The sequence below is a fragment of the Ixodes scapularis genome, unplaced genomic scaffold (assembly GCF_016920785.2).
Source record: "Ixodes scapularis isolate PalLabHiFi unplaced genomic scaffold, ASM1692078v2 PGA_scaffold6__148_contigs__length_123643588, whole genome shotgun sequence".
In the NCBI taxonomy this organism is placed as follows: domain Eukaryota; kingdom Metazoa; phylum Arthropoda; class Arachnida; order Ixodida; family Ixodidae; genus Ixodes; species Ixodes scapularis.
Window position 1 is genome coordinate 52,031,419 of NW_024609881.1, and position 25,809 is coordinate 52,057,227.

At 48.0% G+C, this 25,809-nt stretch overlaps 3 protein-coding genes across 3 annotated transcripts; all 3 read right to left on the reverse strand.

The window, feature by feature from the left end:
• Window positions 1–40: 40 nt before the first annotated feature.
• On the reverse strand, window positions 41–2,732 carry LOC121838486. Its single transcript, XM_042294762.1, has 3 exons — window positions 2,327–2,732; window positions 180–1,633; window positions 41–73 (listed from the first exon to the last, which is right to left on the reverse strand). The coding sequence occupies exons 1-3, from the start codon at window positions 2,730–2,732 to the stop codon at window positions 41–43; spliced, it is 1,893 nt and encodes a 630-aa protein (XP_042150696.1).
• Window positions 2,733–3,243: 511 nt separating this feature from the next.
• On the reverse strand, window positions 3,244–4,922 carry LOC115328914. Its single transcript, XM_029990366.2, has one exon. The coding sequence runs from the start codon at window positions 4,687–4,689 to the stop codon at window positions 3,274–3,276; it is 1,416 nt and encodes a 471-aa protein (XP_029846226.2). The 5' UTR covers window positions 4,690–4,922; the 3' UTR covers window positions 3,244–3,273.
• A 16,830-nt stretch (window positions 4,923–21,752) lies between these two features.
• Window positions 21,753–23,367, reverse strand: LOC115333180 (prostaglandin reductase 3). Its single transcript, XM_029995803.3, has one exon. It carries the CDS (start codon window positions 23,143–23,145, stop codon window positions 22,108–22,110), a length of 1,038 nt encoding a protein of 345 aa, XP_029851663.2. The 5' UTR covers window positions 23,146–23,367; the 3' UTR covers window positions 21,753–22,107.
• Between the last annotated feature and the right edge of the window lie 2,442 nt (window positions 23,368–25,809).

Consider the following 25,809-nt stretch of genomic DNA (forward strand, 5'->3'; position numbering starts at 1 on the left):
TGGATGGCTTGCTGGTAGCGCTTGGGATTAGGAGGCGCCCTTAGTGTAGGAGAGAGGTCGTGGGCACGTAAGGCTATGCGGTCCACAATCTCGTTTCCGCGGAGGCCCACATGGGATGGGACCCACTGGAGCGAGATGGAGTGTCCATGTTCTTCAAGCTGGCGGACTACCCGTCTCACCTCGTTGGCAGTGGGGCATGGACCAGGTTTGCGTATGCGCTGAATTCCTCCACGTGAGTCCGTGAGGACAACGATTTGTTGTGGAGGCAGCGACTTCGTCGCAGTCAGGGCTTCTGCGATCGCCAGCAGCTCGGCGGTCGTGGACGACACCATGTGAGTAGTGCGGGCGCTCCAGTCTTTTTGTAAGTCCGGGATGCGGTAGGCTGCCGTGCTGCTTTGCCGAGACCTGTCCACCGAACCGTCCGTGTATATGTGTAGATGCCGAGGGTACCTTGCTGCTAGCTGTTCTTGTGCAGCTGCTTTGAGAACCAGAGGGGGCGTGTTGGCCTTCTTGCGGACGCCGGGTAGGAGTTCGGCTAACTGCAGGCCTGCCTCCCAAGGGGGTGTCCTGCCGTGCGGGTTGATTATCTGGGGGGGTTCCCATCCAAGTGCGGCAAGGGTCTTGGTGGCGAGGCTGAGTTTGGATTGAGTTCGGGTCCTGAGCCTCTTGATCAGGGACTGGCCAGGATGAGTCTCCCCTAGACGAATGACTTGCAGCAAAAGGCGTTGGGAGGCTTGGAGGTGCAAAGGAAGCGACCGGGCCTCCTCATACACCCTCTCGTTTTTGGCGCTTCTGGGAACGCCTAGCGATGTTCGCAGGCCCGCACGGTGTAGCCGTTCGAGTTTGTCGGCCTGACTGGGGAGGAGGTCCATGTATGGTAAGCTATACATGAGTCGGCTCACCACCAAAGAAGAATGAAGGGTCAGCATGGATCGGGGAGAGTTGCCCCAGTTCTGCCCTCCGACCCGGCGCACAGCGTTCCGGGAAGAGATGGTGGAAGCCGTGACGGCCTTTATCTGGTCGTGCCACTTGCAGCGGTTCTGAAGAGTAATGCCGAGGAAGCGGTGCTTTGATACAAGGCGCAGGGGCTGCGAGTTCAGTTGGAGCTTGACCTCCCGCAACCGGCGGTTCCTTCCTGGGAAGACCATGGCTGCTGCCTTGTGACCGGAAATTGAAAGACCTTGGTTCTCGAGGAAGGCCTGGATCTTGTTTATGGCGGATTGCATTATGGCTCTCAAGGTTGGGTGTCGGAAGCCAGAGACCCAGATGCATAAGTCGTCCGCGTACATAGAAATGCCAATCGGGATCCTTGAGTTGGGAAGAGCGGCTGGGAGGCCCGCATTGGCGATGTTAAAGAGTAGAGGCGACAGGACGCTGCCCTGGGGTAGACCGCGTTGCACCGGTCTTGACTGGCTGAGTGAGTTGCTCAGTTTGACTTGGATTGATCTGTCCGAAAGAAAACCCTCGAGGAAGCCCTGAACTCTTCCCGTGATACCCCAAGAGGTTAGTTGGGCCAGGACTGATGCCGGTTCCACATTGTCGAATGCAGCCTGAATATCGAAGAATGCCGCCACGGTAGACTTACGGCTAGCTGCTGCATGCTGCACTGCACTGACAATGTCCAGGATACTGTCTTGTGCGGAGAGACGGGACCTGAACCCAGTTATATTTGACGGGAGTAGGTTGTGTTCCTCCAGCCACCAGATCAAGCGGGCGTGTACCAGCCGCTCGAAGAGCTTGGCAACGCATGAGGTGAGGGACACCGGCCGGTAGGACGATAAGTCTCCTGCTGGTTTGCCACTCTTGAGTACAGGGACCACCCATGCCAGTCGCCAAACCGCTGGAGATTCTGATGAGGCCCAGATATCATTGAACGACGAAAGAAGTTCCTGTAAACGTGAATCTGGCAGGTTCTGTAACATTTGCGTCGTGACCCCGTCTGGTCCCGGTGCCCCTCGTCTCTTGGAGGCTCTCAGTGCGGATCTGAGTTCGGATTCCGTAAAAGGGGCATCCATGCAGAAAGGTGTTTTATCCGCATGGCAGCGCGGCTTTGGCTGGGAAACGGCCGCGGCATAGAGAGTAGCAAAGTCTTCGGCCAGGGCCGCTTGTAGCTTTCCCGTGCATAGGGCCAGAGAAGCGAATGGGAGGCTGTACATTCTTTTCCCGGACAGACTGTCCATAAGCCTCCAGATACGCCGGGCTGGTGTGGTTGCATCCACCGAAGAGCAGATCAAATCCCACTGCCGCTTGAAGCATTTTTTGGCATAGCGTCGTAGGGCAGCGTCAATCCTGTTAAAGAGGGTCTTAAAGGTCACGCCACCCTTACGTTGCAGAAGTCTCTGGGCCCTCCGTCTTGCTGCACACAGGTTTAGAAGGGTCAGGTCGGGTGCAGGGAAGGATGTAGGTACGGATGCCTTGATTGTGGCTTCTTTCGCCGCGTCGCTGATGGCCTCCAGGAGGGGTCGTGCAGATCGCCCTAGGTTGTCTCGGAACCGGTCCCAGTGAATAACGGAGATCTCGTGGACCCCAGGACGTTGTAGGCCTATGATGTCGATGAAGACTGGGAGGTGATCACTGCCCATGGTGTCGGCTGCAACCCGCCAAGACAGTGGGATCTCCGGTGAATGGGCTGTGACGTCGATGGCACTGAAAGTGCAGGGTGGCCGGAAAAATGTCGGGGAGCCGTCGTTGGCCACAACAAGGTTGTGTTCTCCAAACTGTTCTGCCAGCATCCTGCCTCTTGCATCTTCTCTGGTGTCACCCCATAGAGCATGATGAGCGTTCCAGTCCCCACAGATCACAACCGGATCGGTGATCCTGGTGCGCAGGGAATCCACCAAGCCGGCGACCTCCACAGCGCCCCCTCCTGGGCGGACATAAATTGAGATAATAGTGAGGCGCCGCCCGGCGATCTCAGCACGCACCGCAACGAGGTCCCGGTTAACAGTGCAGAGGTCAGAGACATCCACGACATGGTGAGGGATAGCTTTTTGGATATAAATTGCAGCGCTGCCGTTTGGAAAGCTTGGTATGGACGGGTTTTTATAAGCAAAATACCCAGGGATGCTGCGATTTCCTGGGAGACCAGCTTCGCAAAGAGCTAAAATGGGTATCTTCCATTGTTGAAGGTAGAGGGACAACTCTGCCAGTCTGGTCAGCAGACCTGCACAGTTCCACTGTAGAGCCACAGGGGTCTGTCGTCGCCCTCTAGCAGGGGACTGATGCACTGAGGGAGACATCAGCGGGGCTAAGGGTACCGCTGTCAGTCGAGCTTCAGAGCAGCGCCCCTATGATGCCCTCGAGCGCTAGGACGGCTTCCAGGAACTTACGGAACGAGGATGTTGGCAGGATGTGGATTAGGTCACGCACGGCGCCAAAGATCATGGTTACAATGGACTTGAAGGGATGCGGCGAGAAGGGGGCGGCGGCTTCGGTGTGGCCTGAAGATGGCGGCACAGGTGCGCCTTGTCGAGAAGCTCGGGTGTCGCGGCCTTTGGATGGTTTCGAGCTTTTGACAGTTTCTGCCCAGGTCTGTTTTACCGTGGTGCTGGAGGCTGAGAGGCTGGTGCCGGGAGTGGCATCAGTTTCTTGGCAGGTAGGGGATGATACCGCCGGTGCATGAGTGTCAGTCGGGGAAGGACGCGCGTCTTGGGGTACATTCTTGTCTGAGGGGGTGCTACCCTGCTCACTGCGTGAATTCTTGTCTGACTTGGCTGACGAGGAGTTGCGGAGTGCTTCGCGAGCATCCCGGAACGTTGCGTTGTTTTCTGAGCGGTAACGCGAGATGGCGACCTCTCGACATCGGGTTGGGCAGGACGAGGACGTGGCCTCATGGCTCTGACGACAGTTGATGCACTTTGGTTCGAGTGATTCGCTCCCGCCGTCGTGTGAGGCGCCGCATCGTGCGCATGCCTGGGGACGATTGCAGACCGCGGATATATGGCCGTAACGGAGGCACCGCCGACACTGCAGGGCTTTTACCTTGAAAGGCAGGACCGGAGTTCGAACTAGTCCGTAGAGGAGGGAGTCGGGCCGCGTCTTCCCGAGGAAGACAATCTTCACGAGTTTAGACTTCTCCCCAAGTCGCCGCACGTCCCAGATCTTGACTGGAGCCCGTATCTGGTTCCGGATGTCAGCGTCAGAAAGGCCGAGTTCCACGTCCCTGATAAGCCCGATGCAGGTGTTCGGGGGACTGGGGAGGAATGCTCGGACAGGAGTGGTGCAGAGTACCTTGAGGTCCAGGAGTACTCCCTTGAGCTTGGGTGTCCGTGCTTCAACCGCGATTAAGTTCCTTGCCTTGTTGACGCGGACTTCTTTGACGGCACCTGGCGCAGCACATTCGACGTATTCTGTAAGCTTGGATGGACTGAGCGACGCAACCGAGTCGGAGTTGGTGGGGGCGAACAAGACGGTGAACCCCTCTTCAAGTAGCCTGTGGCTAGTAGTCCCGGACGTGCCCGAGCCGCCACTTTTCCGTCGGCGCTTTTTGCCTCGCGATTCAGTCCAGTCTTGGGACCCTTCAGAGTCGTCCATATCGGAGATGCCTTCCTTGAAGGTAGAGTCGTCCTCCGAAGATTCGGCTACCTCATGAGCTTGTCGGGGAGACGGACGAGTCCCCGACGGCACGTGCTCCGGCTCCAGGTGGTAGGTGGGCCTGTCAACTTGGGATGAAGGTTGGCCAGCAGACATTCCGTCGTCGGCAAGGGGCTGAGGTTGGCTCTGCACGAGCCCCCCGCGGCGCTTGCTTGCGGTAGACCGGGCCACCGGGCGATGTTCGGCGTCTCCCAGAAGGCCCCAGAAAAAAAGGCTGAAGTTCAACGCTCGTACTGGCGAGGTTTTCGGCGTTAGATGTGACAGCAGGAACAACACAGCGTGCTTCGAGACGACAGCGGACGCAGCTCAGCGGCAACCGTCCACTTCGGACGCCGAAGAAAGAATCCAACTGCGACTCGCGATTCTGCTGCCTTTTTGTTTTGGATTTCTTTTTGTTTGTTGTTCTTCGTTTTGTGCTGCATCGGGACGATGCACTTTTTAAAGGGGGGGATAATGCCGCGCGCAGGGTCACGGACTTGTAGAAAGTTCTCGTTCATTCTTGCTGCGGACATAACTATCGTTCATGCTTGTTTTTGTTGTTCTAGAAAGTGCTTGTTCATTCTCTCCCCGAGCGCGCTACGCTCGAACCTTCTCCGCCGAATCTTCGAGATAGTGACTAACTCTAGATAAGAGGCCGCCCGCGACCTTGTCGAGTCAGTTTTCGCCCAGCGTTCGACTCTGCTGCTACGCCGACTTCGACGCCCGCGACGCTCCGTTATTATGTTTTGTACCCTTTTATTTTTGGCACAAGTTCGCCACATTAAACGTTTATTCCTTCCTGTTTATTATTGTTTATTGGCCACCACCCGTGACAATATTGTAGAACCGAAGGACCTTGTTAAATGCCCAAACTTGGTGTTCGTGTAGCCTTTAGGCTTTCTAGCAGCGTTGATATAGGCAATCTAAAAGGCTTGCATAGATTCTGCAACCGTAATTCGGTTGCAGCATCTATGCTGCAAGCGGCCGTTCATGCTTGTGAACAGCAAAAGGGTCTGCACCACATGATTAAGGAAAGAAAAGTTAATGCACTGCACCAAAACCTTTTTGATACCTACACGACTTCGTACGCTGCCCTTGCCGCGGCAGCTTATGCAACTGCATTTTCTACCGCTAAACGCATGCGGGGAGCGCTACGTGCATCGCATCGTTTGAGTGGCTAGTGACGTCACTCCAAACTTCGTACCCTGCCGTTGCCGCTGCACCTTATGCAACAGCACTCTTCACCGCGAAACGCATGCGGGGAGCACTACGTGATTACCATTTATCACGGGGCTTTAACACTTCTTTTGCGGTTTTCTTATTGAAATAACTGTAAAAACCACATAATAGAAGATAAGGCGCGCGTGGACGGTGCTCATGTGCTGGCATGGGTTTTCTCTCGGTTATTTTATTTGCCGTCTGCCCTTCTTTCAAAAAACGTAAAAAAAAAAAAAAAAACGATGAAAGGGTCATATACAGTTTTGCTGTAAAATAAAACCTTAGTGTGTACCATCTACTCCCTAAATGTCCTCAGCCGAGCTGAAAGAGGTGTCAATCTGAGCCCGATAGTGGCTTCTTCGGACGACCACCAGAGTTGTCTCGGCTTCGATTGGAACAAGAGCCGCTGCTTCAGATGACGCGCTTGGCGTCTTGGGCCTAAATCCGGCGTGTGTTTGTCGGATTTAAGTTTTCCGAGGGGGTCGTGATATCCAAAGGGTCCGAGGGTCGGAACTGTTGGTCGAGTCTTTGGTGCCTGCCATCATTGGCGCCACAGAGGTACTTGGGGATACCAAAAGAAGATAAGAAGAGGTCCTCCGCCGCAGGCGACTGCTCCTCTATTATGACGAGGCGCTCGTTGTCGCTAGGAACTTCGGGGTCTTCCGTCACCTCGCTCCACGAGTTCACTCTAAGAAGTAGGGGCTGTAGACAGGTACTCCCCTTGTCTCATATGTAACTCTCCAAAACTTCATTTCGTCGTTCTGTCCACTGACGTCGAGCTGGCATACCAACCTTTACAAGCGGCTTGATAGCTGTTGGATATAACGTACTAAATAGCTGACGTGCGTACAGGCTAAAAAAAAAAGAAATACACCGAGGTTTTGCAGCTGCGCCAAAAAGACCTTGATTGTCTTATACCCCTGTTACACGGGCACACTTAACCGCGGTTAACTCAGCTTTAACTGCGGTTACGTGGCAGCACAGATGCCGCACTATACCCTCTTACAGCTATTTCAGAAGAAGTGAAGAGAGCGCGTGCACTGCTTTGATGGGTGCTCAAGATGCTCAAGCGCACGTTCGCCCATAGCTCCGACTGCATCGCCGTAGAATGTTGTCGGCAAGTATTGTGCGCTATTTGGGGTTTAGCGTAACTGCAGTTAAGTGTGCCCGTGTAACAAGGGTATTAATGTTGCCTTTATGAGTACGTTAGCTATTTTAATAAGTTGTACCGGTCGTCTATCAAGCCGCCCGTAAAACGTGGTATCACCAGCTCGACGTCAGTAGGCAGAACGAAAAAATGTAGATTTGGGGAGTTACATATCGGTCATGGGAAGTACCCGTGTACACCCCCTTTTTCTTAGAGTGTTCTGAGATTCGCAGCTGACCGACTAGGCACCGGTGCGACTAGTTGTTTCTTAGGGGACACCGCACCCGCCGCGTCCGGCAGCGGAGTCGGGCGGTCGTCCCTCTGACAGATCGGACAGGGAGTTCTCCGGGTTCACGTCGGCTTGGGGCTTGGTTAGGGCTATGGCCGCTTCATTCTTGGCAGCTGGGTCAGGGGGAGTAACCTCGTGTGCTGGGGAGAACGCAGAAAAGTCAGACGAGGCTGTTCCAGCGACCATAGATGAGTAGCTCCACCGAGCCACGCAGTCCACATTCGCGTGATAGCCGCCGCACAGGTGGCAGTCGGACGTGCAATCGTCCGTGGCGTGTCCAAAGACAGCGCACCGGTCGCAGTGCTCTCTTGTGCGATAGGCTCGAATGTGTCCTTCCTGTCGGCACCGCGGGCACACCCGCTTGACAGCCGTGTAGTCGAAGGTACGAAGAAAGTTACGGGACCGGATCCGACTCCTTCATTTCGATTCTCACAGATCTTGCCCCGGACTTCATGGTGTGTGTGCTGCGGTACTTTGCATGCTTGATTTTCACGACATCCAGGTGAGCGGATAGGGCTTGGACCAGCACGTCGTTGCGGACATAGGTGGGCAGAAACATCTAAGTGACGTTCGTCAACTGCGGTCGAGCTTGGAGGATTGGGACTTAGGTAGTGGCGATGGTGACGACGCCGGCTTCGTTGAGTTAGGCGGCAGCTGAATGGCAGTTAATAAGGATTTCAAATATCCGCGAACCAAGGTGCTGCCCTGAATATACTTCAGGAAGTCTGACCATGCCGACGACCGCATAGGTGAGATCGTCCGCCGAGGTTCTCAAAGGCACGAAAACACCGAAGGCTCAAGCCTGCGGCGGGGATGGTGGTGCAGCATCGACGCAGCAGCCATGATGCTGCGCCTCTCAAAACGCTGATGAAACGGACGGACCATGAAATACCAGGCCCGAGAAAAAGGTCGGATATTAATCTGCTAACCGCCGTCTTCCTAGCAGACGCGCCGCGATTAATTACCGAAATTAGCACGCGCCCACCTGCCACGTGGACAGTGGCGTACCAACTTGTTTTTGAGTGGGGGGGCAAACCCGACCCTCTCCCCCCCCCCCCCCTTAATCGAAAATTCGGCGCAACTTTTGTCGAAGTTTTCTAAAGATGTGGCAATGATTCGGCAAAATTACAACGTTACCAGACTTAACATTGATATTTTGTTTTTTCTAACGAAAAAAATTTTGCTTCTTCTTCTTAATATAAATACAACTTGTAGTGCCTATTGAAACAGTTATGATTAAATAAGGTGATATTCTACAAGATAATTGTATCGATGTCGCTTTTGTGTGTTTACTGGCAATTTTAGTGTTTGCTTGCAGAAAGTGGCGTGACAACGAGGTTGGGTAGTAGCCGGAGCAGTCACGAATCACACTACGAGAGTTTTGATTTTGAGGCTTCATCAGCGCACGCCGGCAAGTGTGTTTACATTGTTAAAATAAAGACAATCACTGCGTTCTTACTTTCTCTGGGAGTCACCGTTTCGTGCGCGAAAACGGATGCAACGGTTGTTTAGCCTTCACCAGAAGAGATAACAATACTGTAAATATGCATGTTTTTCGATTTGAGTCACTTGACGTCTGCTTTGCATGAAAGTGCGCGTTCCATATTCGCAACGTGCCGTTTTTAACCTTTAAAATTCCGGTTTCTGGTGTTAGGACACACACGGACGTTTAGGAAGATGGGGAAAGTTAGGAATGTCGGATGTGCAACGTCGAGCATGATAGTTCTGTGTTTAACGAATACTTTTCATCAGTGTTTACTAAGGAGTGCTTGGACTTCGTCCCCACTCTCCCTGAAGAGCTTTACGAGCGCATGCATCCTATTAACGTTAACTCCGCTGGTATTAAAACATTGATTGATAAACTAAAACTTACTTCGTCCGCTGGAACCGATAACATCAACCCTAAAATTTAAAAAAAACACCCGTGTTATTTCTAGTGAGTATTTGAAACTCATCTTCATTCAGTCCTCATCTCAAAGCTGCCTTCCATCTGACCAAAAGGTGGGAAGGGTAATTCCCAGTCTTTAAACAGGGCAGCCGCTCTTCCGCATCTAATTATCGCCCTAATTCATTGACTTCAATTTCTTGCAAACTACTTGAGCATATCCTCTACTCCAATATCATGAGGCACCTATCATCCCATTTCTTTTCTTTAAACAGCAGCACGGTTTTCAAAAGGTACTTTCCTGCGAAACGCAACTCTGCGACTTCATCCATGACTTGCACACTAACCTTGAATGTCACGTCCAAACTGACGCAGTTTTTTTTTTTTTTCCAAAGCGTTCGGCCGTGTCCTCCATCAACGCCTTCTTTCTAAGCTATCATCTTTTTGCCTCGACCAATAACCGTTTGCATGGATTCGTGACTTTCTTTTTTCCCGTGTACAGGTCACGTCCATGATGATCATGAATCTTCCTTAATAAATGTATCTCCTGGTGTTCCCCTGGGGTTCGTACTTGGGCGCTTACTCTTTTTAATATTTATTAATGACATTCCCATTGGGATTTCTTCAAAAAAACGCTTTTTCGCCGACGACTGTGTCATCCATAACAAAGTAACTTGTGTGCAAAATAATAACCAGCTTCAGGAAGATCTAGATAAAATTAACAATTGGTGCAAAGAGTGGATTATGTCACCAAGCAAGTATAAACGCAAACTAATCCACTTCACCAAGAAAAAAAGCACTCTGTCATTTAATTACTTCTTGGACTCCGATCTGATTGAGACCGCTACTGTGTATAAATACCTTGGTGTAAGACTAACATCATACCTTCCTTGGAATAACCACATTGAAGTCATTACCGCCGATTCATCTGGAACTCTTGGACTAAGCAGACGTAACTTAAAAAAATCGCTCCACCCTTTGTCCCTAAGCTAACCTTTAACACGTACGTCAGACCAAAAATAGAATATGCTTCAACCATCTGGAATACCCATCGACTGTGCCTCATCAATACGCTGTAGAGGCAGTTCAGAACAGAGCTGCTCGCTTCATTTCATCCACTTATGACTTTTCTTTCAGTGTCTCGGCGCTAAAAACTGAACTAACCATGTCCTCTTTGCAGCTTCGCAGGAAAGTCTCTCAGCTGTGCCTTATTCACAAAATCTACTACCACATTCCCGACCTCAAAACCACTTTGTTATTACCCCTCGACCGAACATCTTCTCGCCTCAACAACGTCTGCACCATCAAACACACTTCTGGCTCTACGAACGCTTTCAATTGGTCATTCCTTTCTCAAGCCATCAGCGACTGGAACAGTCCCCCATCCTCCATTGTCATCATCTTGGACCCTGCTGATTTCTCCTCTGCAGTAAAACTACACCTTTCTTGGCCCATGTGATGGTGTGCGGGGCTAGGCAGATCAGTGAAAACACTTACGCAGAGCGCTTGCCAGGCCAGACTTGTACACGTAGTTCAACTACTTTACTCAAGTTACTGTAGTTTAACTACTTTTCTGGGTAGTTTAGTAACTTTTAATTACATTTCTATTCTAGTAATCAGTAGTTTACTTCAACTACTTTTCCGAGTGACTTCCACTCAAATTACAAATTACTTTCTAATTTTAGTGGTTGTTTTGCCTATCAACAGAGAACAGAGGTCGGAAGGCCAGCTGATATTTGCAGAGGGGGAAGCATGCGGAGTAGAAAAGGGGGGGATGGGAAGGAAGAAAGTGATTTAGATAGTCCAAAAAAACCCAAAATTTTAACGAGCCCCCCCACTGCAACAACACTGCTACGAGGCGCGGGGAGCGAACAGACACGACGCAAGAGAGGTCGAGTAACTGTGGGATTAGCTCCGAATAGTGGCGTTTCTTTGTGTTCCGAAGCTCAAGGAGACTTGACGCATTTGAAGAAAGGGCTTGTCCCCGCTTCTCTCCAAAGTAGGAATTCTTGCCCACTACAGGAGGTGCACGCACTGCTCCTTTTACGGTGCAGGCGATAGAACCCCTAACAACGACGCTCACGCCGGATGGGCTGCTCGTGTATCACTCGAAGCGCGTTAACCCTCCCCCGCGCCTGCGTTCACGCCGCTTTGCGGTGACGGTGTGCGGCTGCTAATTACAAATCTATTAACCCACCTAGTCCCCCCACCCCCCGTACACGCCGCTTTGCGGCGTCCGGTCGGCAACCCAAGCCCCGCTGCCCCCCATGCACTTCCGTAAATAGAGTCGATACGATTTAGTTTAGCGATGTTTCGTCAACAACATTCGTTTTTTTAGTGTTAATGGTAAAAAAGAAATGTAAATATCGCCAAATGCCTCGACAAAACAAAATGTTCGAGAAAAAAAATAAAAAGAAGTAAGCCGGCCCAAACCATAAATAGAACCCGGGTCTGACACGTATGAGGCAGATATCTCACCACTAAGTTACGCTACCTCTTCGGAAACTCGCATTGCATCCGCTGCCTATGTTGACGGCGGCAGCGCCTATCTCCAAGCAAGCAAGCAAAACTTTATTTTGTGTAAGGGCCTACGTCCTGGTCTGGACAGCCCGTCCGGCCCATGTCTCGCGGATGGATTCCGTTAGGTTACCGTGTAGCCTTGTTCGTGGGGCAAGGCTCCACAAACCAGCCAATCCGGCGTGCGTGAGCACCGTTGCTAGGGTTTGTATCGCCTGCGCGTTAAAATATGCCCGCGCGGGTCGGGGGGCAGTGCCCTTGGTATTCCTTGGGCGCCGCCGGCCTGTGTCTGCTCTGCCCAGTGGCGGCCGTTTCAGGGGGGGCAAAACGCATGCCTTGCCCCCCCACTCTGAGAACTGGGGGGGGGGGGGGGGGGCAAGTGCCCCCCTTGCCCCCCCCGGTTGGTACGCCCATGCACGTGGAATCAGTGGTGAGACATGGTTTTATCAAAACAATATTATTTCTGTCGCTAAACCTTGTAAACTTAACTTTTATAAAGACATTACGCTCCTGGCATTCTGTACAAATCTCGAATAAATATTCATTGAAAAAGAGCTTTTTCCGTTTGTTCTTACGCAAAAAACAAGATTTCTTGAAACTCAAAACGACAAAGTAAAAAAAAAAAAGAATTGAGCCGCCATCTTGGCGCCTTGAGCCTAAGACTTTCGGTACTCTCCAGTAGCCATGTAAAGCAACTTTTATGTTTTCACTCGCAGCTAAAGTGCGGCGCTCTTATCTTATTTAGATTGGTTTCAGTGGACGCCAGCGGTTCATGTTTCAAGAGTGAGTTTCCCAACTGCGTATTTCAGTAACGTTGGAACGAGCGTTCGAGTCCACGAGTAAAACAAGTGCGCACTACACACCACTGATGACTAAGCGACTGACTCAGCATGCAGTTTCGCACACTGGTATATTTTAGCACTGTTTAGGAAGCTTTATTTACTGCTTGAACATAAAACACCGGTCTTCTATGAGGTGAATGTTTGTTTTTATTGATTAGTTAATTTACATATTGCTCCGTAATATCTGCGTTAATAGTATATGCACGTGCCGCAGCTTGAGCAGTCAAGCTATATCGAGAACGCGACGACAGCGGGGACTGTCCATCGTTCCATGTGTGTGCGTCCACGTCCGCGCTAGGGCTCGCGCTCGTAGCGCGTCGGGTTATCGCGTGCAAGAAAACGCTCCGTGCGAGTCAGGCTTAACACACGGCGTAGGCGGCAGAATAGATGGAGATCCCCACCCCTGCCCGTTTCGATCTGGATGAGCATCGTACCGGCGTGCGGTCGTGTATCACTACTGCGTGGTGCACGTTAAAGACCCCAGGCTAGCGGCTGTACCGCACTGGCTAAATTGCTCATCTACAGCTGGGAGACTCGTCGCCCTTGAAGGCAGACCAAGTTCTAGGCTGTATAAACACACACACAACCCAATTATTTTATACATGGAGGTAGGCGGCTTCAGGAAGTGACTTGCCTCCACCAGAGGTAACGTTACTAGAACAACTCAGTTGGGAAACTGCCATAAAGCCTGCTTTGAAAAGTTGGATTCGATCCGTACTCGAGAACCAAACTAATGGCGATCGCAACGCCGCCGTTTCTCCCGCAGCGGCTGCTCTGGGAACTGCACGTCTGCACGTATCGGTTCAGGTCGAGTCGCGCAAGGGCCGGTGGTGACATCCCGCAGTGCGATTTTGGAGTAGCAACATAAACGAACTCTCATGTTTTGACTAAACGCTAGGTGGCGCTGTTATCGTATTTAGTTTGTTCTCGGTGGACGCGAGCGGTTCGGGTTTCAAGGTCGAGTTTCCCAACTGAGTCTTTTAATAACGTTGATTAAAGGTGAAGCCAGAAGTGTACAGGCACACGCCCCAACGATGACCGAAACCCGGAAACGCAATTGGTCAGCTCTTCGTTCAATCGCATCTCTTGGTTTTGGTCATTGTTGGGGGCATGTTCCTCTACACTTTTGGATTCACCTATGGCGGCGTGAAGCCGCCTCCTGAAGCTGCCCACCATCTTGGCAGAATACACCTTTCCAACAAACACTCGACCCCAGGGGCAGCAAACCGTTTTCGAGCCCAGTTACTGGGTTTGAGGCTAGACTCTCACCGGCGTCCCTGCTAACCCTAACCGAGTGGACTGTGATCTCGATAGGCGCAGACTGCGCAGGCGCAGTTTCCAACACTGCTGGCGGATAGGTTGTCGTCTTTTCCTACTGTATTTTGTGTTTCATGGTGCATGTAGTTTACCGAGGACATTGACAAAGCATTGTACCACATTTGAAAAAAACAAAAAGCAATAGAAAATCCATAAAATTTTCTTGTTGGGTACGCACGCGACAGAATTAATGCGACTTAAATGTATAGTACTTGTTTTTGTGTTTTTTTTTTTTACGGTAAGTTTGGAAGGCTCCGAGCGATTCGCCATATGACAAACGACAAAGCGCTTAGCTGTCAAAAATAAATTACAACAGAAGAAAGCCGAAAGCCATGCATTTTTCACGCTCACAAATAACGTGTTTACCGATGGACAGGACGCGGACATACAATTCAGAACGTTTTAACATTCGAGGATTGTATTGTACGAACCACGCGATGCAGTGTTATCCAAAAAGAATTTATTTGAGAAAGATCTCAAATAACACACTCACAGTCGACGACAGTCACATCATGACCGGACAGAATCCACGATGACTTCGTTTTGGGGCACGTTTTGGGGAGAACTTTTTTTTTTCACAACAGCACCAAGTCGAAGGAACGAATGCGACTGACCCGTTTCCCACCCCAACCCGGGCAACTATTTTTGGAGATGACCGAGGATTCTACGCGGATTATCTCTGGGAGAGGGGAGAACAATGTTCGCAAAATTGCGTCGAGGGTCGTTCGACGTCCTTCACCTCCTTCGTTTCCCGTGAATGACGAGCAGAAAAGCTTGAATGGCAGGCACTTACCAGCCTTATTTCTCGCAATGGAAGATAACAAAAAAAGGGTACCCAGCACGCATAAAAAAAAAATTAAGTGGAAACTTTCAAGAGGGTGAGAAAACGTCGGATGCAAAACCGCTAAAACGTAGGTAGAGAACTGCGCTGAGCGGGTCTTCACAGTCCCAGAGAGTGGCAGAAAATTTCTAGCTGATAGAGAGCGCGAGAGTCGCACCAGCCGCATCAGCATCAGCAACATGGCGGTGGCCTAGAAGCGTTTTTTGGAAAGGTGCATAGAACGCGCGAGACGTCGCGACCATACAGTTATTATAATCTACGCTAGAAGTTCAACTGGCGCTAGTGTCTACCCGACTTCCGTGACGCAAATTAAAGCAGACAGCAACCAGTCTACTTTTGCGGTGCTCCTGTGCATTCCTATGGGAAAACGCGCGTGCATTTTGCCTCTTCGGCGAAAATTAACACGTAACACTTTGGTTATTTGGGTCGTACCGATTAGTATAAGCCTTGATTAACACTGTAAAAGTGTATTTGCTTTAGTCAGCGCATTTTTCTTCATCGGTGAACGATGCTTAACTTTGCTACATTTCAGTCCAGAACGTGTGTTCCGCAGCAGGTGTGTAAAAACAAGCGATAATTCAAAGCGAAATTGCAATGAATGGAATATAGAGTGTGTTCAAGGTTCTGGTGACGCTTATATATTGATAATATGCCAGTCCTGTCACTATATGAAAATAAACCCGTCGTGCATTAGCGGATAAAAACATTCAATCCGTAGAGAATAAAGTCCCTGGGCTATAAAGGGGGTCTCTTCGTATTGCTTTCTCTGCCGGGCAGCTTTTATCGGGCACCTGGGCTGAAAGATTTCGAGCGTGCGGGTGATATTTGGAACGTAGAACGAACATCTTCGCTCAGCAGAAGGAATAAAGGGTGCTTACTTATTTAAAATCGGAATAGATTACGTGGCGTTCAATTTATTTTGATCGTACATGTACAAGTAGTTACTGATCCAGTGTTACTGCGTAGTTCTTGCCGTCTCCCTTAATTTCCAGATGTTCTTCATTCGTTTGGCACGTGTATACTTCATGCTGAAAAGCGCCGACGTCGTGTTCGCGCTAACAGTGTCCGACAGTGCACATAAATACACGTACGAAGCCGTTTTAGCACCGTTTTTAATGCGATGAATTTGAAAGAAAAACGCCGTAACTGTACAATTCTTTCATCGGCCTGACTGAGAAATGTTCCAAACTACCTAGTACGTACGAATTATTTGGGATATTTGCTCTTATGATCGGGCGCAGAGAGAAAATGCACTCACTTTTTTGCATAGGAATGCGTTATCGGAAGTCAGTTTTGGACTGGTTGCTGTCTGCTTCAATTTGCGTCAGCACACTAGCGCCACTTGAACCTCTAGCGTACATTATAATAACTCTATGGTCGCGACAGGAAGGCATTAGGCTAGCAAACATGCATAGCCGAGCAGCCAAGCCAATCCAGAAGTAATGGCAGCGCCACCATTTCGTGGGTGGGACTTTGGGAGGGTGGTGAACTCCACCAGAATTGCTCATAACGTGGTAAATATGGCGAATATTTTTTTTCGGGGACATTTTTGGAATGTATATACGTGTCACAGTTTACCACTTTAAATTTCTTCTTTTTTTATTTCAGCGTTTTTTTTTGTTTTTTTTTTAAACAAAGATTATTTTAGCAGGACGGATTTGCTGGTCGCCGTTCTTTATTATCGTATCCTTGTATTTGGTCAATGACCCCCCAAACTTAGAGTCATGTCCAGGAAACGAAAGACTCCACCGTCTCAACTACACAGAACTTCGCTTATTTCGGGGGCTCGTTGAGAGTTTCTGAATCACTTTCTCCAACTCGTGGGTTTTTTCGTCTCGCATCTATATAACATACGTGGTTTCTTGAAAGAGGGATCATTGTCGTGTGAATAGGCTACAAAATAGTCTATTCCACGCTAAAAGAAACGTCTGTATGTGCTGAATAGATTATTTGGGATTCGGGATCATCTTAAAGCAAACTCGTGTAGTTGTTTGAAGGTGTCTTCGGCGTAGACGCGCAGTGTATACATGCCCCATTATGAACCGTGCGAACCATGCTTAATCTTTTAGATACATTTTGTTATTGAAAGGCGAATAATGGACAAGCACCCCTTATCTACGGTTCTAGGAGTACTGCTACTGTCTGATAAGGGACGGTGATATCGTTCAGAAACAACGGCCGTGATTCCCCCAGAAAAAAAAAAAACAGCGTTGGTGGCCTTCAGACTAAGCAGAAGAGATTAGATTGACATTAGCCGAGTGTATGCACATTTTCGGCCTCATTTGTTTAGTGAAGCAAGTGTGTTCCAAGCAAATAGATAAATGGTAACCTTAATAGTAATGTTTCCATACTGAACTAGCATTACGTCATTATATATATATATATATAATATATCTTGAAGTATATTCAAGATAGCGCTAAGCCTTGAAGAGGTTCCGCTGCCCTTTGAGAAACTGCACATCAACTGTTTTGTTTTTTATTATTACATTTCTTGCTTTAACTTTTCTACCCCAGCCTCAGTGTGTAACATTATTTTAAAAATTCATAAAATTCGTAACAGTATATGGGATGACAAAGACGACGCCTGCCACAACCCTGTAGCATGGTTTACATATTAGCAAAAAATAGATTAAGAAAGCCTCGAAATAATTGCATAGGCAATTACTCCTTATGTTAGAACACATCATGAAAGGCCGGACGTTGTGATATCACTATAAAATGGGTGAATTCAGTTTATACGTAGAATTTTGTGTTTTTGGATACGGCAGAATGAACACAAAAACGTAGTTGTCGAGAAAGTTCAGTTTTTTCTGCTTTATACGAAAAAAAAACATTATTATTCAAAATCAGTGTATAAATTTTTTGCTATATTAATTTAGTTTTTAGTTAAAAATTCAAATCAGTAATGGTAATCCAATTTTTTTTTAAAGTCGAGCCAGGAATTAAGAAAAAACAACAACAAAAAAAATAATTGTTAGCGCGATTTCACGACATCTGCTCAATGTTGCTAAATATTTTAGTAACGACTGAACCCAACTGAGCCTGGGAATATTTGATCCACTCTTTCGGTTCCTAGTTTTGAACATATCACCGGTACCTTATAAAGGTAGAAGGATGAATGTATCTGTATAAGTAGGGGTTATGATTTCTTACGTTCCAATAACTATTTCTCACAAATAAATTTAACTGTATTTCAGAGTCGTTTTTATGTTTGACTGGATTGGTCAAGTTATTAGTGAAAAATAGTGCAGTTTTTATAATAAACTGGTATATAATCTGCATTGAAGAGAAATTAGAACTTCACAGAATTAAGTTGCGGTAAACACAGGGTTATTTTTTAATGAAACATTAGCTGGAAGGACATCCCCCAGGATTTCATCACAAATAAGTATATAAACACTGAACCTATTATTAGGTAATTATATCGCAGTCTAAGTGTAATGTTCGTTCTTCATACATCGTTCTGACAGCTGACAGAACATATTGCTAACTACACCAACCACAATGTGCAGCCTAAAACAACATTCAATACCCTTTCATGGCACTGACCTACCAATAACACATTATTCACCGTGGTCATTTGACTCAGTGTCAGTTTTCTTTATACATGTCTCGCCAAAGTTTTGATATGTAGACATTAATTTCGATATTTTTAATATTATACCTGAAACTTAGAAAAAAAACTAGTTGGATTTTTATTGCTTCAAAAGTAAAGTATATTAAGTGTTTTTGTACTGAAAACACGGTTCGGCCCGAATACCACTATCATAATTAATTGCAAACCTCCTTTCTCACCCAAAAACAGAATAGTTCCGCGTGTGCAGAGAAGTCGTTAAAAGCAATGCACGTTTCAAATATATATATATATTTTTTTTTTGTCGTGACAGCTTGGTGAAATTCGAGTACAGAAATGAATTCGCGGGAAGTCGATTAGTTGGAAAAATAGAGCATAATCATTCTCTATATTCTGCATATATCAGGAAGAACTGTTCAGCTGTCATACTCCATGTTGTGCTGTCATGCCCTGTGCCGAAATCTTGTCGGAGCGAGGATTTTTTAGACGAATGGTCACAAGCATCGCGAATAATGGTGGGCATGGCAGAACAACACGGAGCATGACGGCTAAATGATTATGCCTGATCATATAGCTGTAGCTGACACCCGCTGGACACGATCCTGCATCTGGCCCTTGTTCAACTTCACAAATGCGGCGTCAAGACCTTGCGTCACCATTCGCCCATCACCCGGATGCACCCGGACCTCGTGGCTTCGTGGCGTCACCTTCATTCCCGTTGCCAGCGCCTTCTCCTACAAAAGCCTCACTCATCCAGTCTCGCCAGTGAGCATGGCAGCGCAACACGAAGTATGGTGGTGTCAGGTCCTTTATGGTAAAAAGAAAGGAAACTGAGATGTCATTCTGATTTTTGACATCAAAGAAATATATTTGCACCCAGTTGCTGTTCTACTTTCCGAATCCCCGTAAAGAAAAAAAAAGGAAACTTATTAGCAAATAAATAAAAGAAAATGGCGTACATCCAAAGTTCGACTTGCCGAGGTTGGCACTGCTTTACACTGGTGGTAGAAGCCGGTCTCGTTTTGCTCCAGCTGCCGGCGTACCGATGGTGACCAGTCAACCGGTTGTTGGGATGGCTTTGCCGGTTCGCTCTTAAGCCAGGCTTGCCATTCAGAGTTGACGGTGAGGACAGGTCTGCAGACTCCTATGAATGACAGCTTCGCCAGTGTCTTTTGGAGCCAAGCTTTTCCGAATGTGTTCGCTCTCCGCCCTGAATCTCCCTGTTCTCCTCCACTTCTTTTTCTTCCCATTTTCTCCTTGTCTCCTTCCATTTCCTTCCTCTCTTTGTCGCCGTATTGATCACATTGTTGCAGACGGCTAAACAGTTCTTTCTGACCACGCAGGTTAGTATAAACTATCTGGACTACCGTGATTTTAAAAGTAACGATGTCCGTCTCATTCTGATGCCACGCCCAGCACATTCTTTAAAAAAAAATTGGGTTGTGTGTGTGTTTATACAGCCTAGAACTTGGTCTGCCTCACAGGGGCGACGAGTCTCCCAGCTGTAGATGAGAAATTTAGCCAGTGCGGTACAGCCGCTAGCCTGGGGTCTTTAACGTGCATCACGCAGTAGTGATACACGACCGCACGCCGGTACGATGCTCATCCAGATCGAAACGGGCAGGGGTGGGGCTCGAACCCAGGATCCCTGGGTTCTGCAGCGCGAGCTTTCGCTCCACGTGCTCCGAGCTGGTGTGCGCTAGACCACTCGGCCACCGATCCCCCAGCACATTCTTTAGTATCCAAGCAGATTGTGTCCATTCAGTGCAGCTTCTTGTTACTCTTAGCGGGGGACGTTAGGGGTAACCCAGGACCCAAATACGGAAGCCATAAAGGATGTCCTGAGAGGTCAGAAGGATGTTGCCAAGAACGTAAAAGAAGTGCGGAGGGAACAGCTAAGCCTAAAGGAGACGTTTAACGGCATAAACAAATGGGTTTCTACTATCGAAACTACCATTGACGAAGTTAGGAGAACGGCGAAATCTCTTGAAATCGTGAGACTAGAAATGGTGAGCTATCTAACATCGTTTTCCACTTAACATCAACAATTGCGCAACTGGAAATAAGGTTGACGACCTCGAAAACCGTAGCCCACGCAACAATGTAGTAGTTTACGTCATACCCAGAGACCCTCGGGAGAACAGTGAAGATAGTCTTTGCATTACACTGTGTTTTTCACATGTTCAACCATTTATGTGTTTTTGGATCAGCTAGAACTAATATGCTCGTGCTTGTTACCTGATGTATTTTGTTTATTGTTTTGTGTAAAATAAGTTGTAAACCGCTCCTACCATGGGGGAGAAAACAGCTAAAAAACACGGGCTAGGAAGAGGAACAAACACGACAGGACAATGCTGTACTTGCAACTGAAGAATTTTAATAAAAGAAACAAAGACAGAAAAAATATATCGTAAACGATTGCACACAAACAAAGGACCACTCTTGCCAACCGTGAAGCCTGTCAATAAACTACCCGTTCACTGTGTGACTCATTTTTTGCCGCAGGAAGGAAATCTCCATGCCTGACAGCGCCAATGACGGTTCACTAACAACCGTCATTGGCGCTATCAGCCAAAGATATTTCCTTCCTGCGGCAACAAATGAGTAACATAGTGAAAGATAGTTTATTGACACGCTTCGCGGGTGGCGAGAGTTGTCCTCTGTTTTTCCGCAATCTTTTAAGATATGTTTTTTCTGTCTTAGTTTCCTTTATTAAAATTCTTCAGTTGCGAGTACAACATTGTCCTGTCGTGTTTGTTCCTTTTCGTAGTCCGTGGTTTCTGAGCTGTTTTTCCCACCATGTATAACGTCAACCAACTGGCCCAGTTCACCATCTTATTACACTCCTACCACGCCTTCCGAAATAAGTAGAGAGTGAAATCAATAAAATGAAAAATAATAGAAATAAATTTAAATATCCAATAGTCTTTCTTGAACACTGTACAATTCCTATAGTATTTCCAGCACCTAAATTTGCGAGAAAATCTATCACCAGTTTTTTTATAGACATTAGTGATAAAGGGTGGTCTATGTTTCCCTGATATATAAATATTCTAATAAGATACCAGGTTCACAGAAAAAACAGGAACAAAACAGGCAATTCGTTCATACTGGCAGGTCACATTTAAGGAAATATTTTTCGCGCATTTATGCTGCATTAAAATGCAATGATGTACAGTCTCCGGCAATATGAAAGACCCGCTGGGAGCGTGTGGCCGAGGCGGTGGCTGGCGGGGGCGCTGCGAGCGCTCCGGGCAATTCCATTCTGCTTCGAGGGAAGGACGCTCACTCGGGGCTCAGCACAATCTGTAGGCGCGTTTCGCTTTAGCTGGGCCCGAGTGAGCGTCCTTCCCTCGAAGCAGAATGGAATTGCCCGGAGCGTTCCCAGCGCCCCCGCCGGCCACCGCCTCGGCCACGCGCTCCCAGTGGGTTTTTCATATTGCCCGAGACTGTACATTGCGTATAGTTCACGTGCGGGAGCCGGTGCGCGTTTGCGTAAATTCATGTCAGAATTGCTTACATGATACTAAGTCAAAAAAAGGTATCCAACTTTAAGGATTGTGAAAAAACCAGTTATGCCCTTAGTTTACTTTCATAATAACTTCTGTTGTTTACGCATATAAACCAAACAGCATGCGCTTCGCTGCAAAGAAAGTTCGTTGTTCTCGATATTAAGACAAAATAAAACACCTACTGAAACACAATATAACGCTGACGCTTGATGTCCATCACCATGCACAAAACTGAACACGTCATGAGTTCGTCGTTTTGATGATTACCCGACATTTTTTTCAACTGAAAATATAATTTATCACCCCAGAGAAGTACGCATACTCAGTGTCGAGCTAAGAAAACCTCGGAACAGAGAGACTGTCCGGTGTGACGTAGTAATAAAACTGCACAAGTTAATCGAGCTTCACAACTACCTTGCCGATACTTTTCCCGGAGTGAAGATACTCGACGCCTCGAACACAGCCTTCAAGCCCCTTTAACTCGCCACCGTCATTGTTGATCCCAAAGTCCACCTTCGGAACAATCTTGCCATCCTGCAACATATTATTGAGCCTCGCCATATACTCCGGGTACAAATGATAGTATTGCGTCATAAAAAATCCGCTCACACTGGCTGACCGAATCAGAAGCCTGGAGGGCAGATCTGGGAGGTCCACATCAGGGAAACCATTGTCACTGTTCAGGTATCCCGTAATGGCGCCTACTACTACTAGTCTTCCCCTGATGCTCAAATGATTCAAGAGAACTTCGAACGTCTTGCCTCCGATGGTTTCCCAGACGACGTCTACCCCCTTCGGGTAGCTTTTATCCAGCTCCGCCCCTAGGTCGTGAGTCTTGTAATTGATGACTTTGTCACAACCGATGCTTTTTAGGAACTCCTCCTTGTCTGGAGAAGAGCATGTGCCGATGACGTGGCATTTTGCTGCTTTGGCCCACTGCACGGCGATGTGACCTAGCCCGCCTGCGGCGGCGGTGATCAAGACCGTTTCGCCCTCTTTTATTCTGCCTTGCTCGTCCAAGCCGATTGCAGCAGTCAGTCCACTTATTAGAAGAGGTATGCTGTCGGGCACTGCTCGCGGAATCGGAAGAACTTTTGACGCTGGAACACATTGGTACTCCGAGAAAGCTCCAAAACCAGGGAAGTTGATTGTTGCCACTGCACTGCCGACGCTGAGGTGTGTGACGTCATCGCCGACTGCAACCACTTCGGCCACGGACTCGACGCCGACGTTAAAAGGCGGTGTTGCTGCCCAGTACCTTGCCGCGGTGTTGTTCACGTCCGAAGCGTTGATACCGACGTACTTGGTTTTCAGGAAGACTTCATCGCGTTCCAGTTTAGGAGTCCGTTCCGTGACGACGGACACGGCTTCTCTGAAGTGGGGAGTTATCTTGACGCAAACCAGCCTTCTGTATTCCCTCGGGAGATCCATGGCGAGACTTGATGCTTCTACCGCACACTAACAAATCTCAGCGTTCGTTGGAAGCTGATTAGCTGCTTTTGAGCAAACAGCCTGAGCCAACGACAAAGAGCACGTCAGCAGCTATTGATAACGGGAGCAGCTAGGGGCATAGCCATCGATATGAGTTGAACGGCGGCACGTGTCAGTTTCCCAGAGTAGTGCAGCGATGGAAACCGCTGCATGGAGATTATAACCGATAGAGGTCCGACACAATAAAACCAACGTACAGCCATATATTTTTGACATTTGCAAGTAGAGCTTTTGGTATTATGCAATAGTTTAAGTAGACAAAATAAACAAAATCCTTGGTCGGGAAATAAATATGTCTAGCGAGCACATATTGAGTTTACGAACAAGCCTTCGTTTTGTTTTGTTTTCAAATATCTATTAATAAGGAATCTGGAAGTTTTTTTTTTTCTGCTTTACTCGAAACGAATTCACGATCGCGTTTACATTAACCGCGCAGGCAACACCTTTTTTTTTAATTTCTTCAGAATATTTTTGCGTTGCTCAGAGGACGTTAATTACCGCACGAGTATGATCCATTGGCATAACATTGTTGAAGTAAATAGAAATCTGTGTGCGCCCTCACGTATGCAATTCACGAACTTTACAGCCAGGAAAAGAGACAGAAATTGTGTCCCATTACACGTGAAAATAAAGAATTGTCACACGCTATAAAATTATCAAAGTATTCAAGTCGTTCATAGGACTGAAACAATATTACTGCGTGGAAGAATTCTATGAACCCATTAGAAGAAGGCTGATTACCAGTATCTTGTAGGCCTTTTAAAGTATTTTTTTAATCTTATTTTAATTATAGGCATTGTCTCATGTTATTTATTAACGCAATTGTCTTCTGGTGCCCCTTTACGTTTACCACCTTCCCTTATGCGAGCATTGCGGGCCACGCTCAATCTTCGAGAGAAACTTCCCGATTGCGTGACGAATGTGGTACAATTAATTAATGCAACTACATTATGAAACAAGAGAAATAGCGGAGTAATGAAGCACCAGGCAGAAAATATATGTCGGGCGTCAGGAAGGTCATACATGTCTGTTGAACATAAATGTTCAATGGTGCACAGCTTTCTCGAGAAAACGCAGAACTGGCAGGGTTAAGGAAGTTTTTTGCTAGTGTTCGCGACGAATAAATAAAATAAGAATAGTATGTGGTATGATAATACTAGTGTGTGTGACAATCATCCATTTGCAGGTCCAATCGTTTCAATTTGATAATTTTAAGAAACCCAGTCCGCGATAAAATCTTTATTGATCGAATTGGTACCTTAATGAACGACCTTCACAACTCTGGCCGCTATGCGTCAAGACAATATGAATTTCATCGGTTCATACAAAGGTTTTTGTATTTTAATATAAATCAGAGACAAGCACATAAATACCTGCCGGTAAATATTTCGCAAATCGGCGAAATACAAAGAGGGACGTAGAGTCGGATATCCGACTCTACCATGCTCTCAACAGGCTGCCAAGTCATTCGTTCTTCTTAAATGTCTCTCCAGCATTGGAACACTGACAAGTTCGGTAATGGCGGATGTAATTTCAGAAAAACAGTGAATTGTTGCTGTGTGTGTGTGTGTTTTTTTTTTTTTTTTTCATGAGAGAAATAAATGAAAAGCTTAGTTTCGCTAGCTTCTACACAGTGTCGAAGTTTGAACTCTGCCACCCAAAGTAAGGTGCCTAAAACGCGTGGTCGAATGGTACAATTAGCGTCATTGTCGCCCATACATCAAAGACAGACCCAAAGTGGCAACAGATGTCCTTGCAGCTGGGGCTGGAGGTCCCGGAAAAAAAAGTACAAGCGAACACGAGTGTCGCTGTCGCCGCGTCGCCCCAAATTCTCACTGTCAATGTTTCTGTAAACAGTCAAGCGGGGAGCGAGCTGCGGCAGAATACGCATCTGGCCCATTCACGACCGCCGGTTTGACACCAACAGGCCGCTAAACTCGTCAAGCACAACTTTGTGCCCGAAGTTTGCGGAACGTGCTAATTGCACACTCGCGACGCTGACGTCGCGCCGAGCGAGGTGTCAATCATTCGAACGCTCATTTCTTTGAGAGAGGCAGAATGTAGCAAAGTTCATCGAGGCGCGCGTGCAGGGCGTGAGGGGCGCGAGGAGCCCGCTGATTGAACGGCTTCGCCGATGACGTAGCGCCCCTTTGTCCCTACATCCCTACGCCAAGCTAAAATTAATGCTTTACAGATTGTCCCTAGGTGACCTGCTGACGTTCAAACTCCCTCCGAAGTTTGCGTAAAAAAGAAACCTTGTTTGTCGAAGTTGTCGCTGACGTCAAAGTGACATTTCCGAACTTTGCGAGAGCCGTGGATTGAGCTCGAGATTTTCGCTTCGGATCGAGGCGAAGTTAAACTTTGTGAACATGGCGGTGCCGTACGCTGCGGCCGAGCTTATCTTCCGTCACCGTCGGCGTCGCTACTGAGACCACCGGGGATGCCTTTCAGCTCTCCGACGACGACCTTCGGCGACAGTACCGGCTATCGAAAGCCGTTGTGCGTTGACTCTGCGACGAGCTTCGTTCGGTGCCCGGACTTCGAGGCGGCGGACAATCGCGTCTACCATGACCGTGGAACAAGTTCTCTGCGCGCTCCGGTTCT